The sequence below is a fragment of the Peromyscus eremicus genome, chromosome 19 (genome assembly GCF_949786415.1).
Source record: "Peromyscus eremicus chromosome 19, PerEre_H2_v1, whole genome shotgun sequence".
In the NCBI taxonomy this organism is placed as follows: domain Eukaryota; kingdom Metazoa; phylum Chordata; class Mammalia; order Rodentia; family Cricetidae; genus Peromyscus; species Peromyscus eremicus.
The window spans coordinates 32,241,262-32,261,108 of NC_081435.1; the positions used below are offsets into that span (position 1 = coordinate 32,241,262).

Sequence of the window (19,847 nt, forward strand, 5' to 3'; positions counted from 1 at the left end):
TGTTCCTAACTACCTCTTCTTTCAGACATTTAGCAAGAACACACTTGGTAAATGACCTCTGTGTGATCAGTGCATTACACATTTGAGTGAGATATATTTGTTGGGGATCCAGTTCTGATTCACATTATTCCAGGGTTTCACCTCTTGCATCTGAAAGCTGTCACCGTCATAGCTTTTAGAAATATACATATATATTACCTATATTGTTATAATGAAATACTTGTTCATGTTACTGCACAATTCTGTTAGATCACGAAACGTAAGAGAATCATTGCTGGGAAAAATACAAAAACTGTATTGTACTTATTTAACACGGGAGAAGGAGAAATTATGTATGATTTATATTTGCTTCATTATATACAGTATTTCTCACATTCTTTTAATCCATTTCATTTTTGGTTTAATATCCATGATACATAGTATTGAGTTTTATAAGGACATTTTTCATAAAGTTATATGATGCATTTTGACTAGGAATGAATGCACTCCCTTATTGCTTTAATCATGAGAAAAATAAAGTCTTTTAAAAAACTGCAACTTAGATGAAATTTATGAGTGATCCAACGTGGAACAATGAAAATATGCTCTATGGTTGATCACAAAATACACATATATGTTCTGTATGTCAGAGGAACATCAAACCAACATCAGTTCTGTAGATCACAGATTGAATGGAGATGGAGTACAAGGTCATGAATAGAGATGAATGGAGTACAAAGTTGTGAGTTGTGCCTTTGTTGAGCCATGGATAAGAAAAGTCTTTCCAGAAGATGGGCTGAGTAGAGAGAGCTATGCCATGGATAAAGACTACCATTTGGTTGGATTTGGTGAAGAATTCAACTTATATACTTTAACTCTATCCATCCATCCATCCATCCATCCATCCATCCATCCATCCATCCATCCATCTATCAATCTAGCTCCCCACTGATTCAGCAAATAATTACTTACTATTACGTATGTGGGGAAAGTGGAGTTGTGTAAAAAACTCAGGAGGTTACTGCCTTTATGGGACATAAAGAGGCAGTTTAGTAATAAAGAACTGCTTAATTACAATGTAGAATTGGATTCAGGGTCATAGGACACAGGGAAGTGTGGCTAGTGTAGGTAAAAGGTCTAGTAAGGAAAAAGAAATCTACATGGGGTGGCAATGTAGAACTTTTGCAGAAGGGACCTGTATCAAAGCCTCAAAGTTTTTAAAAAAAAAAAAAAAAGTTTCTTTGAAAAGCTGAAGAAAATCATTCTGCAAAAGCTTGTGTTCAATGAGGCCAGTGGTATGAGATGAGGTTAGGGAGGCAGGGTGGCTACTCACAATGGGGATTGTTTAGTTTAAGTTTGAATGAAAATACACTGAGACACATGGGAAGATTAGAAGCAGAGGAAGGAGGACAATGTGGAAAATGCAGTCCTATGTCTCAGTGTTCAAAGACGATGTTCTTCTTGACTACAGAGCTTAAAGTAGTTCTCAGCCTTCCTAATGCCATGACTCTTTAACACAGTTCCACGTGTGTGGTGACCCCCCAACTATAAAATTATTTTTGTTGCTACTTCATAACCGTGATTTTGCTATTGTTATGAATTGTAATGTAAATATCTGATATGTATGTGGTCCTAGGTGACCCCTGTAAAAGGGTCCTTCTACTCGCAAAGGGGTCATGACCCACAGGTTGAGAACTATTGGCTTCGGCTATGGATCCAGGGTCAGAACCATTTAACTCTACCATTCCTCTGATGGTCATTGGCTGTCCCCTGTTGGAGACTTTCAAAGTGGAGAAAGGTTCAGAGAAGGAAGTCCCATTGACAGGTGACTCCCAGATTCAGTAATGAAAGTTGTGATCAAGGCAAGAAAATGACAGATGGCACTTGGGCCCCACGTGGGACACAGATAATTACCTCTTAACTTCTGCTGCCAAGTATTGGATGAGAATAAAAAGTGTCATTGTGTCTTATCACCAGGGCAGCAGATTTTTGAGAGATACCACTGACTGAAGTATTTAGAAAAGTTCTACATGTACAACCAAGAGCAACATGGAGGTCAAACATGAAGCCCCACTACACTTGATTAATAAGTCCCGCCTCTTTTCAGTTCTGTCAACATGTCTACCCACTTCCGATCCAGCACTGCCCAGTATTTTAGCTTAGTGCTAAAACTATAAACATGGAATTCTTATTACATGTCAGGCTCCCTGGCCCTTGCAAATGTATTCTCACTGCCTTCTTACAAATTCACCTGGCATCAAAAAACTACCTTCTTTGCTAAGACTCTAGCTGAAAGGTTTCTTCCTGATAATGCCCTTGTTCAACTCTCCAGCAAATTTTTCCGATTCCTACTTCAATCAATTTGGCATTATCCTCATGTTCTACAGAGGCAGATTTATTATCTTCTGACCAGACTGGTAACTCTGTCCATCTTGGAAACATGTGCCTTTTGATCTTTTAGCCTCCATTCAAAGGCTGTTATCTCTTTATCAAAAAATGAGAGAAAGCTGAGACATGGGCCGGGGGTGGGGTGGGGGTGTGGGGGGGTGGGGGGGTTGTATTTTGTCATTGTAGTAGAAAGGCATCTGCCTCAGAAATGGAGAATTTGACTTTATAAAGAGAAAAACTGGGCCAGGTGTGGTGCTTTCAGTTCTAGCACAAGGGAGGCGGAGGTAGGTAGATCTCTGTGAGTTCAAGTCCAGCCTGGTCTACATAGCAGCTTCCAGGCCGTTCAGAGATACATAGTGAGACTATCTCAAAATAAATAAAATAAATTTAAAAAGAAAAAAAAAACCAGAAGGCTCTTGTCATTTACTGCTTTAACAATACTGCACAATTATGAGATTGCTCTAGGTCTGTGCTTCCAAACTAGTGTACATATGAGAAAAATACCCATTCCCAGTCCCTGCCCTTGTCTACAAAATCTGCATTTTATAGGTTGCATACCCAGCTCTAACATAGCCACCGGCTAGCCCACAGCAAAGGCAAAGAGAAATACCAGGAATAAATGCCCAGCTCTGTGTGTCTGTGAGAGCAACATTTCCTGTAGGAACTTCCTGAAGAAGTAATCATGGTAACTGTACAAGTTCATTACCACTATTCAATGCTTTTCTTTGTCTTTCCAACAAAAAAGGTTGTGCTGAACTGGTTATTGGAAAGGGGTCATTTCTACTTGACCCGAATTATGAAACGGGAGCAAGCTAAAGATCTTAAGCCCTGAACCACTAGTGTGGTAACCACTATCCTTAACAAGCACCAAATATCAGCAAAACTGTGCAGTCTTCCTTGATGTTCCACACAAGGAGGAGTGGATCCAAATACAATCAGCACCACTGAGAGCGCATCACTGGACACTTTTCAAATGGTAATTAGATAAATCCTTTCTGGCTTAACGATGGATGAGTAAACGAAAACGGAGTCCAAAAACAAATGATAGGCCTGGTGTGGGTTTCAGGGGGAAGGAACAGGGCCCCTGATCATGGGTTGTAAGTGCTATTGCTGTTTATTATTTATTATTATATTATTTGTTTTCATTATGCAGAGCAGAAATATGAAAAGTTGAACTAACAGATCACAACAATATACTTTCATGGGGGCTCTTCAGCCTGCTCTCTATTTCCCCCACAACAACCCACTTTAACCCCATGTACAAGGGCTATATTATAAAGGGAAGCCTAGGCAAAACATTTGACACTAAGAATTTGAAAGGCAACTATTGAGATTGATACCAAGGGATGCAAGGGCTGTGAGGAATGGAACTACTGGTCACCCCCAAACCAGGTAAAACCAATCATCTTTGTACACATAAAACAATGCTTGTTATGAACTGATGGACCAGCCTCATAGATACACATGTGGCAGGATCAAAACCCAACAGTATGCACAAACCCAACACCTGTGATAGTTATCTTCAACAAAGCGTATATGAGTTGTGGGCTCTTATTTTCTATTCCTGCCAATGAGGCATCTAAGCATCCATAGTCAAGTTAAGAATGCCCAATCTTTGTCATATAGTGATAAACATGAAGAACTAGGATACTTCCAGAGCTTTCTGGGATGATCTGGAAGGTACTTGTGGATTGAAAACATGTCCCCTATGGACTCAGATATTTGAACACTTGGTTCTCAGTTGGTGGAGCTGTTTGGGGACATGGTACAGCCTTGCTAGAGGAAGTATGTCACTGGGGGGTGGGCTTTCAGACTTTATAGCCTTGCCCTACTTCCTTTTGTTCTTTCTGCTTTGCTGTTGCTGTTGAAGATGTGATCTCTCAACTTCTTGTTCTGCCTGCTACCATGCCTCCCCCACCATATGGACTCTCCTTCTGGAACTGCAAGCCTAAATAAACTCTTTCTTCCATAAGTTGCTTTGGACCATGGCATGTTATTACAGAAAAGTAACTACTTTAGTGTCTATACTCAAGAAGAGTCTGATATCATCAGGAGGACCCTGCTTAGCCACCAAGGACTGAATACCTCAATGTATTGCAGGCCAGAGTGCTTCAGGTGGCCTGCTGCTCAGCTTGGATCCAGTTGTGTTCTTACAACTACTATGAGAATTCCATGGAACACTTCCATAGGTGTGTGATCTTGGGTTAGGATTTACCCTCTCAAAGTCTCTATGGTTTTTTGTTTGTTTTTGTTTTTCCATTAGCACAGGGTGGATAAACTATACCTATTTCACCTCCTCAAGCTGTTGTCCGGGAGGATTATTGACAGTACGTATCATAATCCATCTAGTCTCAGTCCTATTTATTCTTTTACTATTATATTTGTGTTAATACCTCTAAAAGCCTTTTGGAGTACCATATGTTCAGGACAGATTCAAGTTCCTGTTTTCTAAATAAGGAGCTACACACAGGGTGATTTACTCTAAGCAACAGAGTAAGGCAGTTTATAGGTACAAGCAAATCGAGGGCTCCCCTTTTGGCACCACACTGATCCTTCACCCCAGACTACTGTACCGAAAATATTCACATCTTATGACCAGGGCTCCTTCATGACAGGACTCTCTTCTCTGATACGAAATCTAACTGTTGTGGTGTTTAAAGTGCAGCCAGTTCTCTGCGGTAGGTAACTTTAGGAATCCATTAACTTTCAGCCCTGCTTATAAATCAGTGCATTAGACCTGCCCCTTATGGCCCCAAAGTGTTAATGCAGTTCATCAAGGGAATTGATTTATGATCTAGGGTAGCAAGGGCTTTTAAAGCATGATAAAAGTTGAACGTATTTCCTTCACTGGGATATAATAATGATTAGAGGAACTAAAACTATACGTTTGTGAGAGAAATTGAAAATGAGAGAAGACAGGGAGGGGAGGGGAGGAAGGAGAAAAAGAATACCAAACAAACCTTTAAAGATGCGGAGAACAGGAGTGAGTGGATTGATTGCAAATTCAAATTAGGATAGAGAAAGAAATGGAACGTAAGCCTAATGGACTTGTTCAGCATTTCAGCTTTCTCCTCTAGTCTTTGCTATAAAGGACGTGGATGTCAATTGCCACCGCTGTTTGAGGCAATGAAGACTATCCTGGTGCAGCCACAGTCTGCACAGATTTCTGTCCAGCCATTGGGTCAGCCAGAGAACAGTACTTAACTCCTGTGTGTTCTGTAACTCTGCAGGCACCCCAGCTGTTCAGAATAGAGGCTGCAGTCCCAAGAAGAGGAAGGGAACACAGAAGGAGGTCAAAGCATTGTCCAAAATCAAGTCTCTTGTCACCACAAAGAACAGACCCTGATCTTCTGTAGTGATTCACTATCCTTTTATGATGTAGATGAAGGCACAGGTGGTTATTTTAAATAAATTCCCATTTGAGCAATTAGATCTCACTCTCTAAAAACACTCTTACCCTTAAGAATAGATCAGGATGGGTAAACTCGATGGATGAAATCTTGTTGATGTTCTTTCCCAAAGCAGCATCATTCAAAAACAAGAGAGGAAACCTGGCTCTCTAAGATAGTCCTGTTGACTCATGGGGGATGGTTGGGGGTGGGGAGGTGAATTCAGGAAAAGATACCGGTGAGGCTCTAAGCACTCAAGTCCTCAGCCTGCCTCTGAGTAAATACAGTTCCTTGAGAGAGCCTTAATACTACCTGGATTTGGACAAGGGACTTTCCCTCTCTGGGTTTCAGGTACTTTGTCTGTATAATAAGGAAAATAATGTCATTTTCTTAGGGTTGTGGTAAGGATTTGGGGGTATATACGTGAAGTGCTATCTGCTTGAACACTAAATTCTCAGTGAATGTGAGCGATTCCCATTTGTATTATCATTCACACTGCGAAGCTCCTGTCATAAATAAGAGTTGAACAAACACTTTGTTAATCAAAATATAACAAACTTTTCCATAAAGGGAATTTCAGAGTCACTAGACCCCAGCCTGCCCTCAACAACTGTCAAGGACAGCCAAGGTTTCTCCTTCTAACCCCACCACCCCACCCCAGGGCAAGTTCCCAAGGCCCTTCCAGGTCGTTCTTCCTCTGCAAATAAGCCCTCAGGAGAATACACCAATCCACTTTCTTCCAGCAGGTGAGGTGAGGACTTAAAACCACCCCATGCCCAGGCTCCTCACCCAGCATATGGATCTGTATCCAGGACCCTGGGTGACAATCATGATTTTGAGACAGACAGAGAAAACTCTCAGGAGTTCTTAGGAGCAGGTTCTTAGCTCCAAGCCCTCCATGAGATAGGGCACAGTTTGACAGGGTAACCCCATTTCAAACTCCTGAACTGGTGCTGCTACACTTCTCAAACCCACCTTCTTCCTCTTGTTATCTAGACACACAAAGGACCACAGAGGTTTGCTGGACGCAAATGAGACCCCTTTCAAAATGCAGCCGCTACGCAGACTACACAGTATGTGGGAAGCACTGCTTTCATTTTATCATCTTGGGTTTGGTCCTGGATGGTTGAAAACGGGAGAAGAAGAGGGTGAAGGGGGCAGTAGCTAGCAGCAGTGTGAACCAGGGCATGGTGGCTGGCCCGTCAAAGCCAGACATGTGCATTCTTCTCTTGCCAGAAGTTCACTTTAACCATTTTAAAGATGTAATCATCAAAGGCCTCGATGAGTGATGGGGTCTGTCCTGGGTCACAGTGGACAGAGGAATGAACTATAGATGGCTCTTTAATCCTAGCTCCCTGATAACAGACAGTCTTCAACAAGAGTCTAGACATTGACGAGCTCAAGTGGATGGTCAGGCAGGGTAAAGAAACACAGAGAGGAAGGATGCTAGCACGGGACAGGAGGAGCCGGGAGAAATTTCCATTCTTGTAGGTCAGCCGGATCTGTAAAGGTCAGACTAGTCACGTGCACATCTTCTTCACCACTCTTGACATAACCCAGTTCAAACTATGCTTTTGTCTACCTAATATTACCCTTAAATAATGCCTTCTGAAAGTACACACTGTCTTACTACAGTACATACTACAATACATTCAAAGCCCCAAATAGTAAGCCTAGGTGTGGTGATAGTGTGTTCCCCAATATATTGTGTACCCTAATAAACTTATCTGGGGTCAGAGAACTGAACAGCCACTAGATATTGAGGCCAGAAAATGGTGGCACACACGCCTTTAATTCTCGCATTCTGAAGGCAGAGATCCATCTGGATCTCTGTGAGTTCAAAGCCACACTGGAAACAGCCAGGTGTGGTGACACACACCTTTAATCCCAGGAAGTGATGGCAGGAAGCAGAAAGGTATGTAAGGTATGAGGACCAGGAACTAGAGCCTGGTTAAGCTTTTAGGCTTTTAGCAGCAGTACAGCTGACATTCATTTCAGATGAGGACTCAGAGGATTTCAGTCTGAGGAAACGAGATCAGCTGAGGAATTGGCAAGGTGAGGTTAGCTGTGGCTGGTTCTGTTTCTCTGATCTTTCAGTGTTAACCCCAATACCTGGCTCTGAGTTTTTTTTTATTAATAAGACCCTTTAAGATTCGTGCTACATCTGGTGCCCAACTTCTTGGGTACGAATTCTCGAAAAAGCTAACTTGCCTGTAGCCCTGCGGGCCCCAGCTAAGGCCTGAGCTGCATGCAGCTGGTTGCGGTGACTCACGCTGGTAGGATTTGCTGGAGGCAGAGGCAGAAGGATCCAGAGTTTGAGGCTAGCCTGGGAGGCTGGCTGAGGAGAAGCTGCAGCTGGGCCGAACCACAAATGGTGGCTGTGGGACCATGGAGTGGGTGGCTGCTGCTCCCAGTTGCCAGCTGCTTCTCATCCTGTTGATGGTGGCAGCGACACTTACCGGGGATGAAAAGTTCCTATCTGTATAGAGCACAGCTAAGAATGCTTACCTCACGGGCAACCATGAGGACTAGTGGCAAAATGGAGGGTTGGGCGCAGCTGGCCTGTAAGTGAAAACTTTACGAATACGACCGCAGTTGCTGTGCTATGACTTCTGCTCTCCCACTTTCATTATATAGATGTCAATGAGAGCTGTGCTGGTTAGTTTACTGTCCGCTTGACACCAGCTGGTATCATCTGGGAAGAGGGAACCTTAGTTGAGAAAATGCCTCCATTAGATTGGCATGGAAGCAAGTCTGTGGGCCATTTTTTTTTATTTTTATTTTTTGGAATTGATGATTGGTATAGAAGCGTCCAGCTCACAGTGGGTGGTGCCACCCCTGGGCTGGTGATCCTGGGAGGTAGAAGAAAGACTGCTAAACTTGAGCCTCGAGGGAGGGCAAGTCAGAAAGCAGCTTTCCTCCTTGGCTTCTGCTTCAGTTCCTGCCCTGATTGCCCTCAGTAAGGGACTGGGATGTGGAAGTATAAACCAAATTGACCCTTTCCACCCCAAGATGCTTTTGGTCATGGTGTTTATCACAGCAACAGAGAGCAAAGTAGGATAACAGCCAAACTCACACCAGTTAGCCCAAGGATCAAGTAGCTATTTTCACTGTACTAAACCCTCTAAGAAGCACGATGCTCTTGGAACATACTGTAAAATCCAAGAAGGACCAAAGAAGAGTCAGAGCTCTGAAGACCTACTCCATGCCGTATCTGCTCTGGATTTTACACAGTTTTCCCTTAGACTCTGTGATGATTAATTTGATTGTCAACTTCATAAGGTCTAGAATCAACTGAAAGATACATTCGAATGGGTCTTTGAGAATTACCTGTAAAGATTAACTGAAAGATTAGCTAAATAAATGGACAAGAGCCTCTTCTAGAGTGGGAAGCACATTCTCATGGACCACCCAGTTATAACGATGCCCAGAAATGAATCAGCCTTGTTTGCCTGCCTACCTTTGTTTCTTGCTGGCAAGTACATCTACTCTTGCTGTGGCTGCTGCCACCTCCACCTCTGTCATCCTATGCTCTGATTAGACTTGGATTCTTCATCCTCCCAGTGTGGACTGAAGAATGGAGATTCTCTTGGACTCGTCTAGGTCTTCAGCTCGAGATTAGACTGCTGAGGTATCCGGCTTTGTGGGCTGAACAGCTATGGGGTTTTTAGCCATTCCCATGGGCAGGTGGCCAGTATTGGATTACCCAGCCCTTATTATGTACAACATTCTAGTATCGACCCCTTTTATAAAATAATCACATCCCACTGGTTCTGTTCTTCCAGCGAATCTCAAACCTGTGCACTGTAGGTAAAAGTTCTCTCTCTCTCTCTCTCTCTCTCTCTCTCTCTCTCTCTCTCTCTCTCTCTTTCTCTCTCTCTCTCTCATGTGTTTTCTAGGGATGAAGGGCCCAGCTCCTACTGAGCAGAATCCATCAGCACTGTGCCTATATCATTAGGAAACAAATGTGAAAATTCATCTTTGGCCTTGATTCGAAGGACAAACACGTCTACTAAATCAGTCCCAAAACACAGGCTTACATGACAATTAGCCAGAATGTTTGATGTCAGGTGTAGGCAGAAATGAAGATCAAACAGTAATAACAGTAACCCTGGAACTCAAGTAAGAATGCAGAGTGAAAACAAAAGGGTAAGACTAGAAACCATAAAAGGATTAATGATTGCCAGTGGGTGGGAGTGTGGGGAGGGGTGAGTTGGTGAAAAGTGGCACACCGAAGCTTTCTAGGATGGTGAAACTCTCTGGGATAATGCTGTAGTCATGGCTAAAACACAAAGAGAGACTCCTGATAGAAACCGGACTGCCACCAACAGTGGTATTGATGTTGGCTCATTGTCTGCAGCAAGTGTGCCCAACCAACTCGAGAGAAGACTGGGAGCCCTCTGTACTCCATGCAAAGTTTCCCCCACAATCTTAAAACTAGTCTAAACAGCAAACTCTACAGAGAGAGAGAGAGAGAGAGAGAGAGAGAGAGAGAGAGAGAGAGAGAGAGAGAGAGAGAGAGAGATCTGTTTTGCAGAGATCAGAGAACCCCTAGAGGCCTTGTCTGACATAAATCTGGAGGAGAGTAACTGGTTTGAACATACGGATCAGAACAAATTCTGTTCAGAGTAGGGAAGCACTAATTTGTAACTAATTTATATAATAAATAATTATTTATTACTGTGACTTATGACATTTACTAGAAACTTCTTACATGTCAAAATGGTCGTAAGTTTGTGGACTTTAGTTCAACAAAACCTCAATATAGTGCTGACTTACATGCCCTCATCATTCCAACGAACTGATGGAGTCAACTCATAATCTGATATCATATAACCAGTGAATGGAGAATCAATGGTTCCAATGTAAGAAAGGTACTCCAGTGGGAAACTGAGGACTTGGGGTGGACTCCTAGTACTAATGGTACTCAAGGAGGGGCCAAGGATGGGAGGCAATCACTTAGGGAGTTCAACGTTTATTCTGTGAATAATAGAAAACTCTTAGAAACCATTTTAGAAAGATGTATGAAATTTAATCCCAGACTTGAAAATGTAGAAAGAGTCAAGTTGACAGAATGGCCATGCTGGAGGTAAAGGAAGTGCCTACCTGGAAAACACCAGCCAACAGGAGGATAAAAACAGAAGTAGCTTTAGCATGGATGGAAAGAGAAGAGCAGGAAATAAAAGTAACACTCAGCCTGAATTTTTCAGGAGAATTTAACGATGGCATTGTCTGACACACTATGGACCTGAGTTAAGAAAAGTCAATGCACATCTGGGGCCTAGAACTCATCACCAGCTAGGCTTGAAGGTGCCAGACGCAGAAGTGGTTCCTAGAACTGGGAAGGGTTGATGTATGTTGAGGGCTGCATGGTAGAGAGCTGTACTCCTTTCCTGGATACATTCCGCCGTCTCAGGCCCTGCAGAGAGTCCAGGGGGAAAAATATCGCAAATTCCCAGTTACTTTCTCCTTGCCAACCTCTTACCAGTACCACGTGAATGAAATATAACTAGAGCCAAAGGCAACGGAGACTATTAATGTGAACCACAAAGATCTAGGAGCAAGGTCACAAAAGAAGATGGAGAAGCAGGAGAACAAGTAACATCCAATAGTGAGCCACGACATACAACATAACCATGGCATGACCTACTGTACTGACTATTTTATTACTATTTGGGGGATTTTATTTGTTTTGTTTTTTTCAATACTGGGAGCATCCCAAGAGCCTTCAGCATGCTATGTAAATGATTTACCACTGAGCTGTACCCTAGCTCCAAGGCTATCTTACATTTATTTATTTATTTACTTACTTATTTATTTACTTATATTTATTCATTTATTTATTGTGTGTGTGTAACATACATGGCACAGCACACATGTAGCAGTTAGAGAACTGTGGTGATATTTTAATTGTGCTGAAATGTGATTTTATTTGTATGTTAATAAATAAAGTTTGCCTGGAGATCAGAGGTCATATAGCAAGGTCACACGGCAAGCCATAAACGGAAGTCAAGCGGTGGTAACACACGCCCTTAATCTGATCACATGGCAGGCAGAGTCTCTGTGTGGTCAAGGACACAGCCAAGCTGGTGACATGAGCCTTTAATCCCAGTACCAACCAACCATAGAGACCTGGAGGTCTGTATGGACAGGCAGTGACAAGGAAGTGATGTGACTGGGCTTAGAGCCAATGAAAAGGCAGAACAAAAGGCAATAAAAACATAGGTTAGACAGGAAGACCCTCTCTCTGGGGAAGCTACTGCGGCGAGGTGGTAAGATAAGGCTAGTTGTGGCTCTTCGCTATTTCTCTGATCTCTTGGACTATTACCTCTGTATTTGGCTCTGTGTTTCTTATTTACTAAGACTGTTTAGAAATTCATCTACAGAGAACAGCTTTTGGGAATCAGTTTTCTCATTCGGTCATGTGTCCAGGAACTGAATTCTAGTCATCATGCATGCCAGCAAGCACCTTTACCCCCTGAGCCATATCTCTGGCCCCAAATTATTTTTTAGACTTATTTATTTTGGTGCCTAAGCTATTTTTAAAAGCAGGTTAAAATTGTAAATTTGAGCTAAAGAAATACCCAAAACAACCGCTCTAGATATGGATGGGCAAAACAGGGTGTAATTCTTGTCAAAATGCACAAAACATTAAACATACACTTGTGTATTAGTCCAGATTTAAGGTGCCTCTTCAGACCTCAAATTATCCAGACGTATGGTGGGCCCTCCTACCTTAAATGATCTGGATTTAGAGTAAGTCTTCCAACCTCTAATAATTCAATCAAGAAATCTCCTTACAGGTGTGCTCAGCTGCTGGAGTTTTAGTTAGTCCCAGATCAAATTACAACCAGGATTAGCCATCACAATATGTTTATTGTGGTTTTGTGTGGGCAGCAGGAAGATCTGGAAGAGTAAACATCAGACTGCTAACGTGGTAATGACAGTGGAATAGAACGCAGAAGGCAATACAGGGAATTCGAAAAACTCTATTTAACCCCTTACATTATTTAGTTGCAAAATCTACAAGGCATTTTATAACTTTTTGAAGAGATTTCATAGCAGAAATTACAAAATGGATAAAGATTGAAGTGACTATTATGGTCTGATATGACACCAAGAACAGGAATTTTAAAATGCATAGTATATTATTGAGGTCAGTCTGATCCCTAAAGAGCTGGAGAAAGGGGAGTGATGTACAAAAGTTCACCATGGTTCAAAACAGGGTTCCCAAGGAAGAGCCATTAATAAAAACAGAGGGGGAAAAAAGTAACAAAACGATGAGCTGCAAAACTGAATAATAATTTTGGGCACTGGCCAACAAAATAGATAGGTAGCAGAAATGGGGGCCTGGGATTTAGGAAAAATGCTATTAATGGATGGACTTGCGTTAATATCACACTAGAAATTCCTAAGTCCATAAAGACAATGAAAGGCGATAGATCATCAGGAATCAAGAACCATAGATTTGTGGCTCCAGCAAGTGATGTCTTGTCTCCGCTGCTGTGTGGATGAATGGACACCACCCCTCTTGTATGAGGCAGTTCTCTTTAATCATTTCTGACTGACAGCTAGCTTTGACTCCATCTTTACAGTGACAGGGAAGCCTGGTGAATTCTCACCCTATTGCTTTTCAGAAACAAGAAACCTTTTCACTAGATCTGAAAGCCAGCCAGAATGTAATTCCCAGAAGCGAAATGCCGGCTTGGGCCTTGGAATATGTGAGCGGCACCTTCAAATGACAGGCGTTTGCGCCCAGCAATTAGTAGAGGCCACAGGGATCCTTTTCCAAGTCTGAGATTATATTTTAAAAGTTGGTCAGGACTTCCTGGGAATTGTGGTTAAAAGCATGCAACCACTGACTTATGCAACTCCCTAAAACTGTCCCATGGTGGACACGTTTTATAGACGGCACAGTTTGCATTGTCCCAGCTCCCACCGGAGAGACATTCCTGGAAGAAAGGGTGTTGGGGAAAGGCACTGTTTCAAGACCAGAGATGGGCTCAAGCTTGCCGTAACTTGTGCACACTTGAATGTTCTGAACAGGAGAACAAAGAAGGGCCCCCTGTCCTCTTTGCAGTCCGAGAACCCATGTGATGGGCCTGAGCCTGGGCAGCCAGACAGAGGAAGGAAGAAGGGCCTTCCGGAAAATGATTTTTGCCCCCAAAGACTTTTGTGAACCTAAATTCTGGATACAGAAGATATTCAACAAGTATCGGTTCCTTTAAAAGCAAGAACCCACATCTCAGGATGAAAATCATCTATCTTGTTGCCTACCTGCCTCCTTTTTCCTCAGTTCTCAAAAAAGTTTGACTTTTTACCTCCCCCACACTTCTTTTTTTTTTTTTTTTAAAGTTTGGTTCAGCTCAGTTAAAACAAAACAAAACAAAACAAAAACAAAAAAAAAAACAAACAAACACAAGTCCTAACTATTTTATGGTAAAGACCACAGCACACTTCTTATAAAGGAACGTAGGGTGGGAAGGCAGGCCGCATTTTCTCTGGTCCTTTCTTAACACACGAAACAGATTATGGTCATGAGTAATTCTCTTGGTCACAGCCTTCCATCTGTCTGACAAACCTATATACCCACAGCCGCTTTCACTAGCAAGGGGCCTATTAAAGCAGCAACTATTTTGACTCACCGACTCCAAACTTCCCCAAGCTATATTGACAGGGAAAATTACAAACTCCCGGAGAACAAGGAAGGCCTGGACTGAAATGAACTCTTGAAGGAACTACAAATGAGGCCCCACTTAAAAGCAATCCGAACTTGTAGCAAAGCTTTATCTTCAACCAGCTTCTCAGGCTGTAGGAACAAGTGGCAATTTCTGGACTACACTCAAGACTGCTTCCTATTGTCCAAGAGCATGCAAACATTACAGGAATATGCTCCCCATATTTGAAGACAACCTGACTTCATCCTTACCCACAAAGCCATGAAGCTGTGCTCCCTTCTTCTGGGTCCTTACTTAACATTCTATGTTCCCACCACCAGGAAGAACAACCTTTTGGAATTGTTTTGCAGTTAGCCCTTGTGACGTGCAGCTGCCCAGAAATGTTTCAAATTCAAGTTAACAGTTGCCAGCTTTCTATGCCCAGCAAAGGACTATACACTCTGAGCTGTATTAAATTGTGTCTGGAAAAAAGAGCCAAGTACTCCCCTGCACCTGCCACCCCAATCCTCCCCAGTTTTCCTCTTTTCTTCCTTACCTTACTCCTAAGGGTAGCCCAAGCAAGGCCTTGCTTAGACAGCAGGGAACCACACAGATATGACCGACCCCTTTATCTCTGAGAAGATAGTCTAGTGGCCTTTCCTCATGGCTATTCATTTTTACATTACTAATGGGTTTCCTGATGGCATTTTCATATAGATGTGTCAGTACACTTTGTTCCAGTTTGTCCCATCCCCCACTGCTCTCCACGTGTTCCTTGGCTCCCTCGGGCTGTTTCCCTTCTCCAAATAGTCCCCCATTCTGTCTTCATATTTAATCCTGTTTCCTTCCTGCCCTCAAACCAGTTAACCAGGGAGAGCACGTTAGTTTAAAGCTAAGGTACAGTGTGATGTTTTATTCATTCATGTTTCCAGTCCTTTGTCTGATGTTTGTGTGTCCTGTTTAAAGTCTAGTGGTATGATAGTAAACAACAACAACAAATCAGACACTATGGTGATGGAAAGGAGAAAGAGCAAACATGGGACAGGATGAGGGGTAGGTACAATCTCAGCAGAGACTAGAGACATTTAGAAAGAAGACAGGCCGGGCGGCGGTGGTGGTGCATGCCTTTAATCCCAGCACTCGGGAGGCAGAGTCAGGCACATCTCTGTGAGTTCGAGGCCAGCCTGGGCTACAGAGCGAGATCCAGGACAGGCATCGAAACTCTACACAGAGAAACACTGTCTCAAAAAGCAAAAAAAGAAAAAAAAGAAAAAGAAAAAAAAAAAAAAGAAGACAGCTGACAGCGGAATGCAGAGTGTAGGTGTTGCAGGACATTTGCTCACACTGTGACACCCCAAGACCGTGTTAATAAAATTAACCCTGAATCAGAGGGTGGAGCCAGTGACTAGCTGACTGGAATTAGCCACAAAGAAGCCACGAATATGGAGAGAAAAGATGCATCGGAAGGAGGAGGGAGGGACTTAGAGATTTTGAGGACTCTTCGATCTGGGGAGTGTGGATGGAAAGTCAACTGGTCGCTCCTCCGTCCCTTCTGTGATCTGTCAGGTTTTCACCCCAACATCTGATTCCCGAGTCTTTATTGATAATAAAACAACCTGGATAAACACAACATCTACATTTTTTATTAAGTTTTCCAAGAAGGTACATATGAGAAGTTGTCAGTAAGAAAGTTCTGAATGGCGGAGTCTTAGAAAAAAGAAAATCCCATGTTCACTTAGAGACAACAACAAATACAGACACTGTAAGCTAGAGGCAGGCACATGACCAAGGACAAGGGGGGATGGGAGGCCAAGCCACCAGAAGCCAGTGGCAGCAGGAAACACATGCAGCCTCCAGAGCCAGGGCCTTGGTTGGTTTTTATTTGTGGTACTACAGATGACTTTTCAACAAGACAGTCACTTGGCCTGGTCTATGTTGTGATTACCCATGGAGAATAAATTTAGAGGTGAGCACAATGGAGCTCTGAGGGGAATTCCTACAGTAAGGTGATGGGCTTGAGCTAGGGTGGAGCCAATGATGACCAATAGTGAGCAGGGTCTGAATTGAAGATTTTATTGCCGACAGATCAAGCCCACAGGTAGATCAGGCAAACTTAGCATAGACGAGCAAGCATCTGCATACCACACAGGAGGGAGTGCTGCGCGTCTGATTTCTACTTCTTGTTTTTCATTGGTTGCATATTGATCGTTTTATTGTTTCAATCAAAGTAAAATCTTAAAATTAATTGAAATATTTCTAAATTATATAATGGGAAAATCTCACATAGAGCTTCTGTGTTTACTTATGACATGTCTGTACGGATTTGGTTTTTTGCTTTAGCAAAGGTGAGGAGAGTGGGTTCAGATTTCTTCAGGGTCAGGGATCTGTCACTAGGAATGCTAATTTTTTATTGTATGTAGATATTCATACCCTCATTTTTTGGAAGTGTAAACTCTAGAGAAACCTAATTACATTGTCTTCTTATATTCCCCTATCACAATTTTTACCCTGAAATCAGAAGCCAAACTTGTCTTATCTCCGAACTGAACTGGGTCCAAGTTCACTGAAGTACGGGGGTCCTTTGCTTCTTTCTCTGAACATCAAAGCTCCTGGTAAGCAAGGGCTCCTCACAGCCTGCTTAACTCTCTCACTGGGAAGGAGAATGGTGTATCAATGAAGACTTAAAGTCAGACAAGAAGGTAAATTTGGGCTGTAATCAGATTTTTCTTGTGGACACCACCAATCCAAAAATAATGACACAGAGACTTAGTATTGATTATAAAAGCTCAGTCTTAGCTTAGGCTTGTTCCTAACTAGTTTGTATAACTTAAATTAATCTGTATTTTTAAATCTATATTCTTCTACAAGGTTCCTTACTTCATCTCCCTAGTGCTTATCCTGCTTCCTCCATGTCTGGCTGGCAACTCTGCCTTTTTTCTTTCCAGAGTTCTCTCTCTGCCCTGAAGTTCCACCTATATTTCCTGCCTAGCTATTGGCCATTCAGCTTTTTATTACACCAATCACAACAATAGATTTTCACACAGTGTACAAATACCCCACAGCATTGGACCTTGCTCCATCAATAACCATAGGCCTTTGACTTTCTGAGCCTCAGCTCGCTCCCCTCTGAGGTAAGGCTAAGAGTAACTATATCCCAGGCATCCTTCAAGGTTGGAATATGATTCCATCTCTAAACTCATGCTCCAGCATGGTATCATTTTGTATAAATAATGATTCTTGTCACAAGATGAGCTTTCAAATCTTTAAGTTCTCCACCTTTAATCTTCACGCTGGGTGACCCTGTGAGGGTTGCAGGTCTGATGGTTGGCAAGTGTGGTTGCTGAGACATCCGTCCCTCCTCGGTTTGTGGATGACTTTCTCCCAGGATCTTTAATTGTACTCTGCCTGTGTGTGCGCACAGGGGTGGGGGTGTGATTTTTTTAAATTCATATTGGATTAAGACTATCCCTTAAAGGTTTCTTTTGACTTGATTAATTCTCTCTCTCTCTCTCTTAAAGTACTTTAAAGTAAAAATCCTCTCTCCAAACACAGTTCCATTTTAAGGACTGGAAGTTAGGAAGCAAATGTATGGATCTGGTTAGGGACTGTTTGATTCTTAACATTCTCTTCTCTCCTACCTTTAAAAAAAAAGTGAGAAAAATCCCCAAAGCCAACAAGGAGGAATGCCACTTGAAAGGAGAGAGAGAGAGAAAGAGAGAGAGAGAGAGAGAGAGAGAGAGAGAGAGCAGGTGTGGTGGCTCATACCTTTAATTCCACCACTCCAGGGAAGCAGAGGAACAGGAGGATCTTTGAGTTGGAGGCCAGCCTGGTTTACAAAGCAACTTCCAGGACAGTTACAAAGAGAAATACTGTCTTGAAAAGCAAAAACAAAACAAAACCAAAAAAAAAAAAAAAAAAAAAAAAAAGGAAGAAGAAAGAAAGAAAAAATCTTGTATGGCCTTTGGCAAATGACTTTCCCTCTTACCCGCACTGTTTTAAACGTATAAACATAAGAGCTGGGATAACAGGAAATTTGTCTTCCTGCCCTTAACCAAGCAAAATATGCGCTCCTATGAGTTCTTGTAGCAAAAAGGCTCTGTGATAGAACACCAGGGAAGGATTGAAACAAATCAAAGGTGTCTTTTTTGGGAATAACCCAGAATGAAGGCTCTAGAAGCAGAGGGTTGGAGCCAATGGCTTTAAAACCTTTAAGATTGCTTGAGGCTTCCCATTTCTATCAGGCCATAATTTAAATCTGCTGTGTTGGATAAAACAGAAAACTGTTGCTGAATTATCAATAACTCTACACAAGTAATCTCATGATGATCTGGGACACAGGTCAACGTTGAGGGAAACGAGGCAATAATTTCAAATATAGCTTTCCTGGAGAGTAGAAAGGACAGAGAAAATGGAAAATGAAAATCAGCTTCCAAACTTATGGATTAAACCAGTGAGGGGAGGGGCCAGGAAGAGGCAGCCCCTTTCTCTTTCCTGCTGGGTAACCTTGGCTTCCAGGACACGACCCATTTCCACAAATATCAGAGCTTTAAGAAAACAGACAAGCAAGCAAAGGGTGTTGGTGAGGAAATAAACGTGCTCATTGGAGGAGTGAAAGAAACAGAGAAAAAGGCGTTTTCCATGAAAACTGGTGCAGTGCTGTGGAGATGTCAACTATTCAAATCTCGTTTCTAAGACCTGTGAGCTGAGGGACTCCGAACAAATGACTCTTCTCCTCACATGGTAGCTTTTCATTTGACCTCAAATATATGTAAACCTGGAGCTGGAAATTAATGCCATTCTAGTTTTTGTTGATACAAAGATCTTAGAAACAATCCAAACTTAAAGAAAAAAAAATAGGATTCATTTAACTGGATTCCCCAAGCAAAGGGATAATTAATATATTGAACAGGCTAAAACAATTTTATGGAAAAGTACTTAAAATAAAAAGAACTGTAATAACATATTGTAGAAAAACTGAGGGAGCACTGAAGAGCATGAACAACACATATAAGGAAAAAGTTCCCAATGGATGGGCATGCTAATAAGGTTCTCAATGACTATTTCTTGCTAATTTCATTGGCACTTATGATTATTGCCTTTGTTTTATTTATATTGCTGATAAATAATTCTATAACTACTTTTTTGGTAACATGGAAGAAAAACTTAAGTTTAAATGCTCAGTAACCTATAATGGGAAAAAAAGCCAGATTCAACTGGGTCTTTGTTTGCTCACCTTAAACAGAAACCAAATTTTCTAAAATAGCGCTAAGGACACTTTGACTACATGAAGTTTTCAGGGCCACAGCAAGCCGAATCTCTCCAGAATCTTGGCTACCATTATTATGTGCAGTGTGGAGTCCTCAATGAGAAGGTGAAATTCCCATTGTCAAGAAACCCTCTCACTGGTATTTCTTCTAGCTCAGTGAACAGCAGC

General features: G+C 42.1%; 1 protein-coding gene across 3 annotated transcripts in view; it reads right to left on the reverse strand.

The window, feature by feature from the left end:
- Dpysl3 (dihydropyrimidinase like 3) overlaps nt 1-19,847 on the reverse strand; it is a 108,046-nt gene that overhangs the window by 29,550 nt on the left and 58,649 nt on the right. Inside the window, exon 1 of one of the 3 annotated variants that reach the window (XM_059246162.1) lies at nt 14,686-14,755. The exons of the other annotated variants lie outside the window; for them this stretch is intronic. Within the exon in view, the coding sequence (XP_059102145.1) occupies nt 14,686-14,697 (12 nt within the window). The 5' untranslated portion in view covers nt 14,698-14,755. Of the gene's footprint in view, nt 1-14,685; nt 14,756-19,847 lie in introns of those variants that run through there. 3 annotated transcript variants of the gene reach the window in all.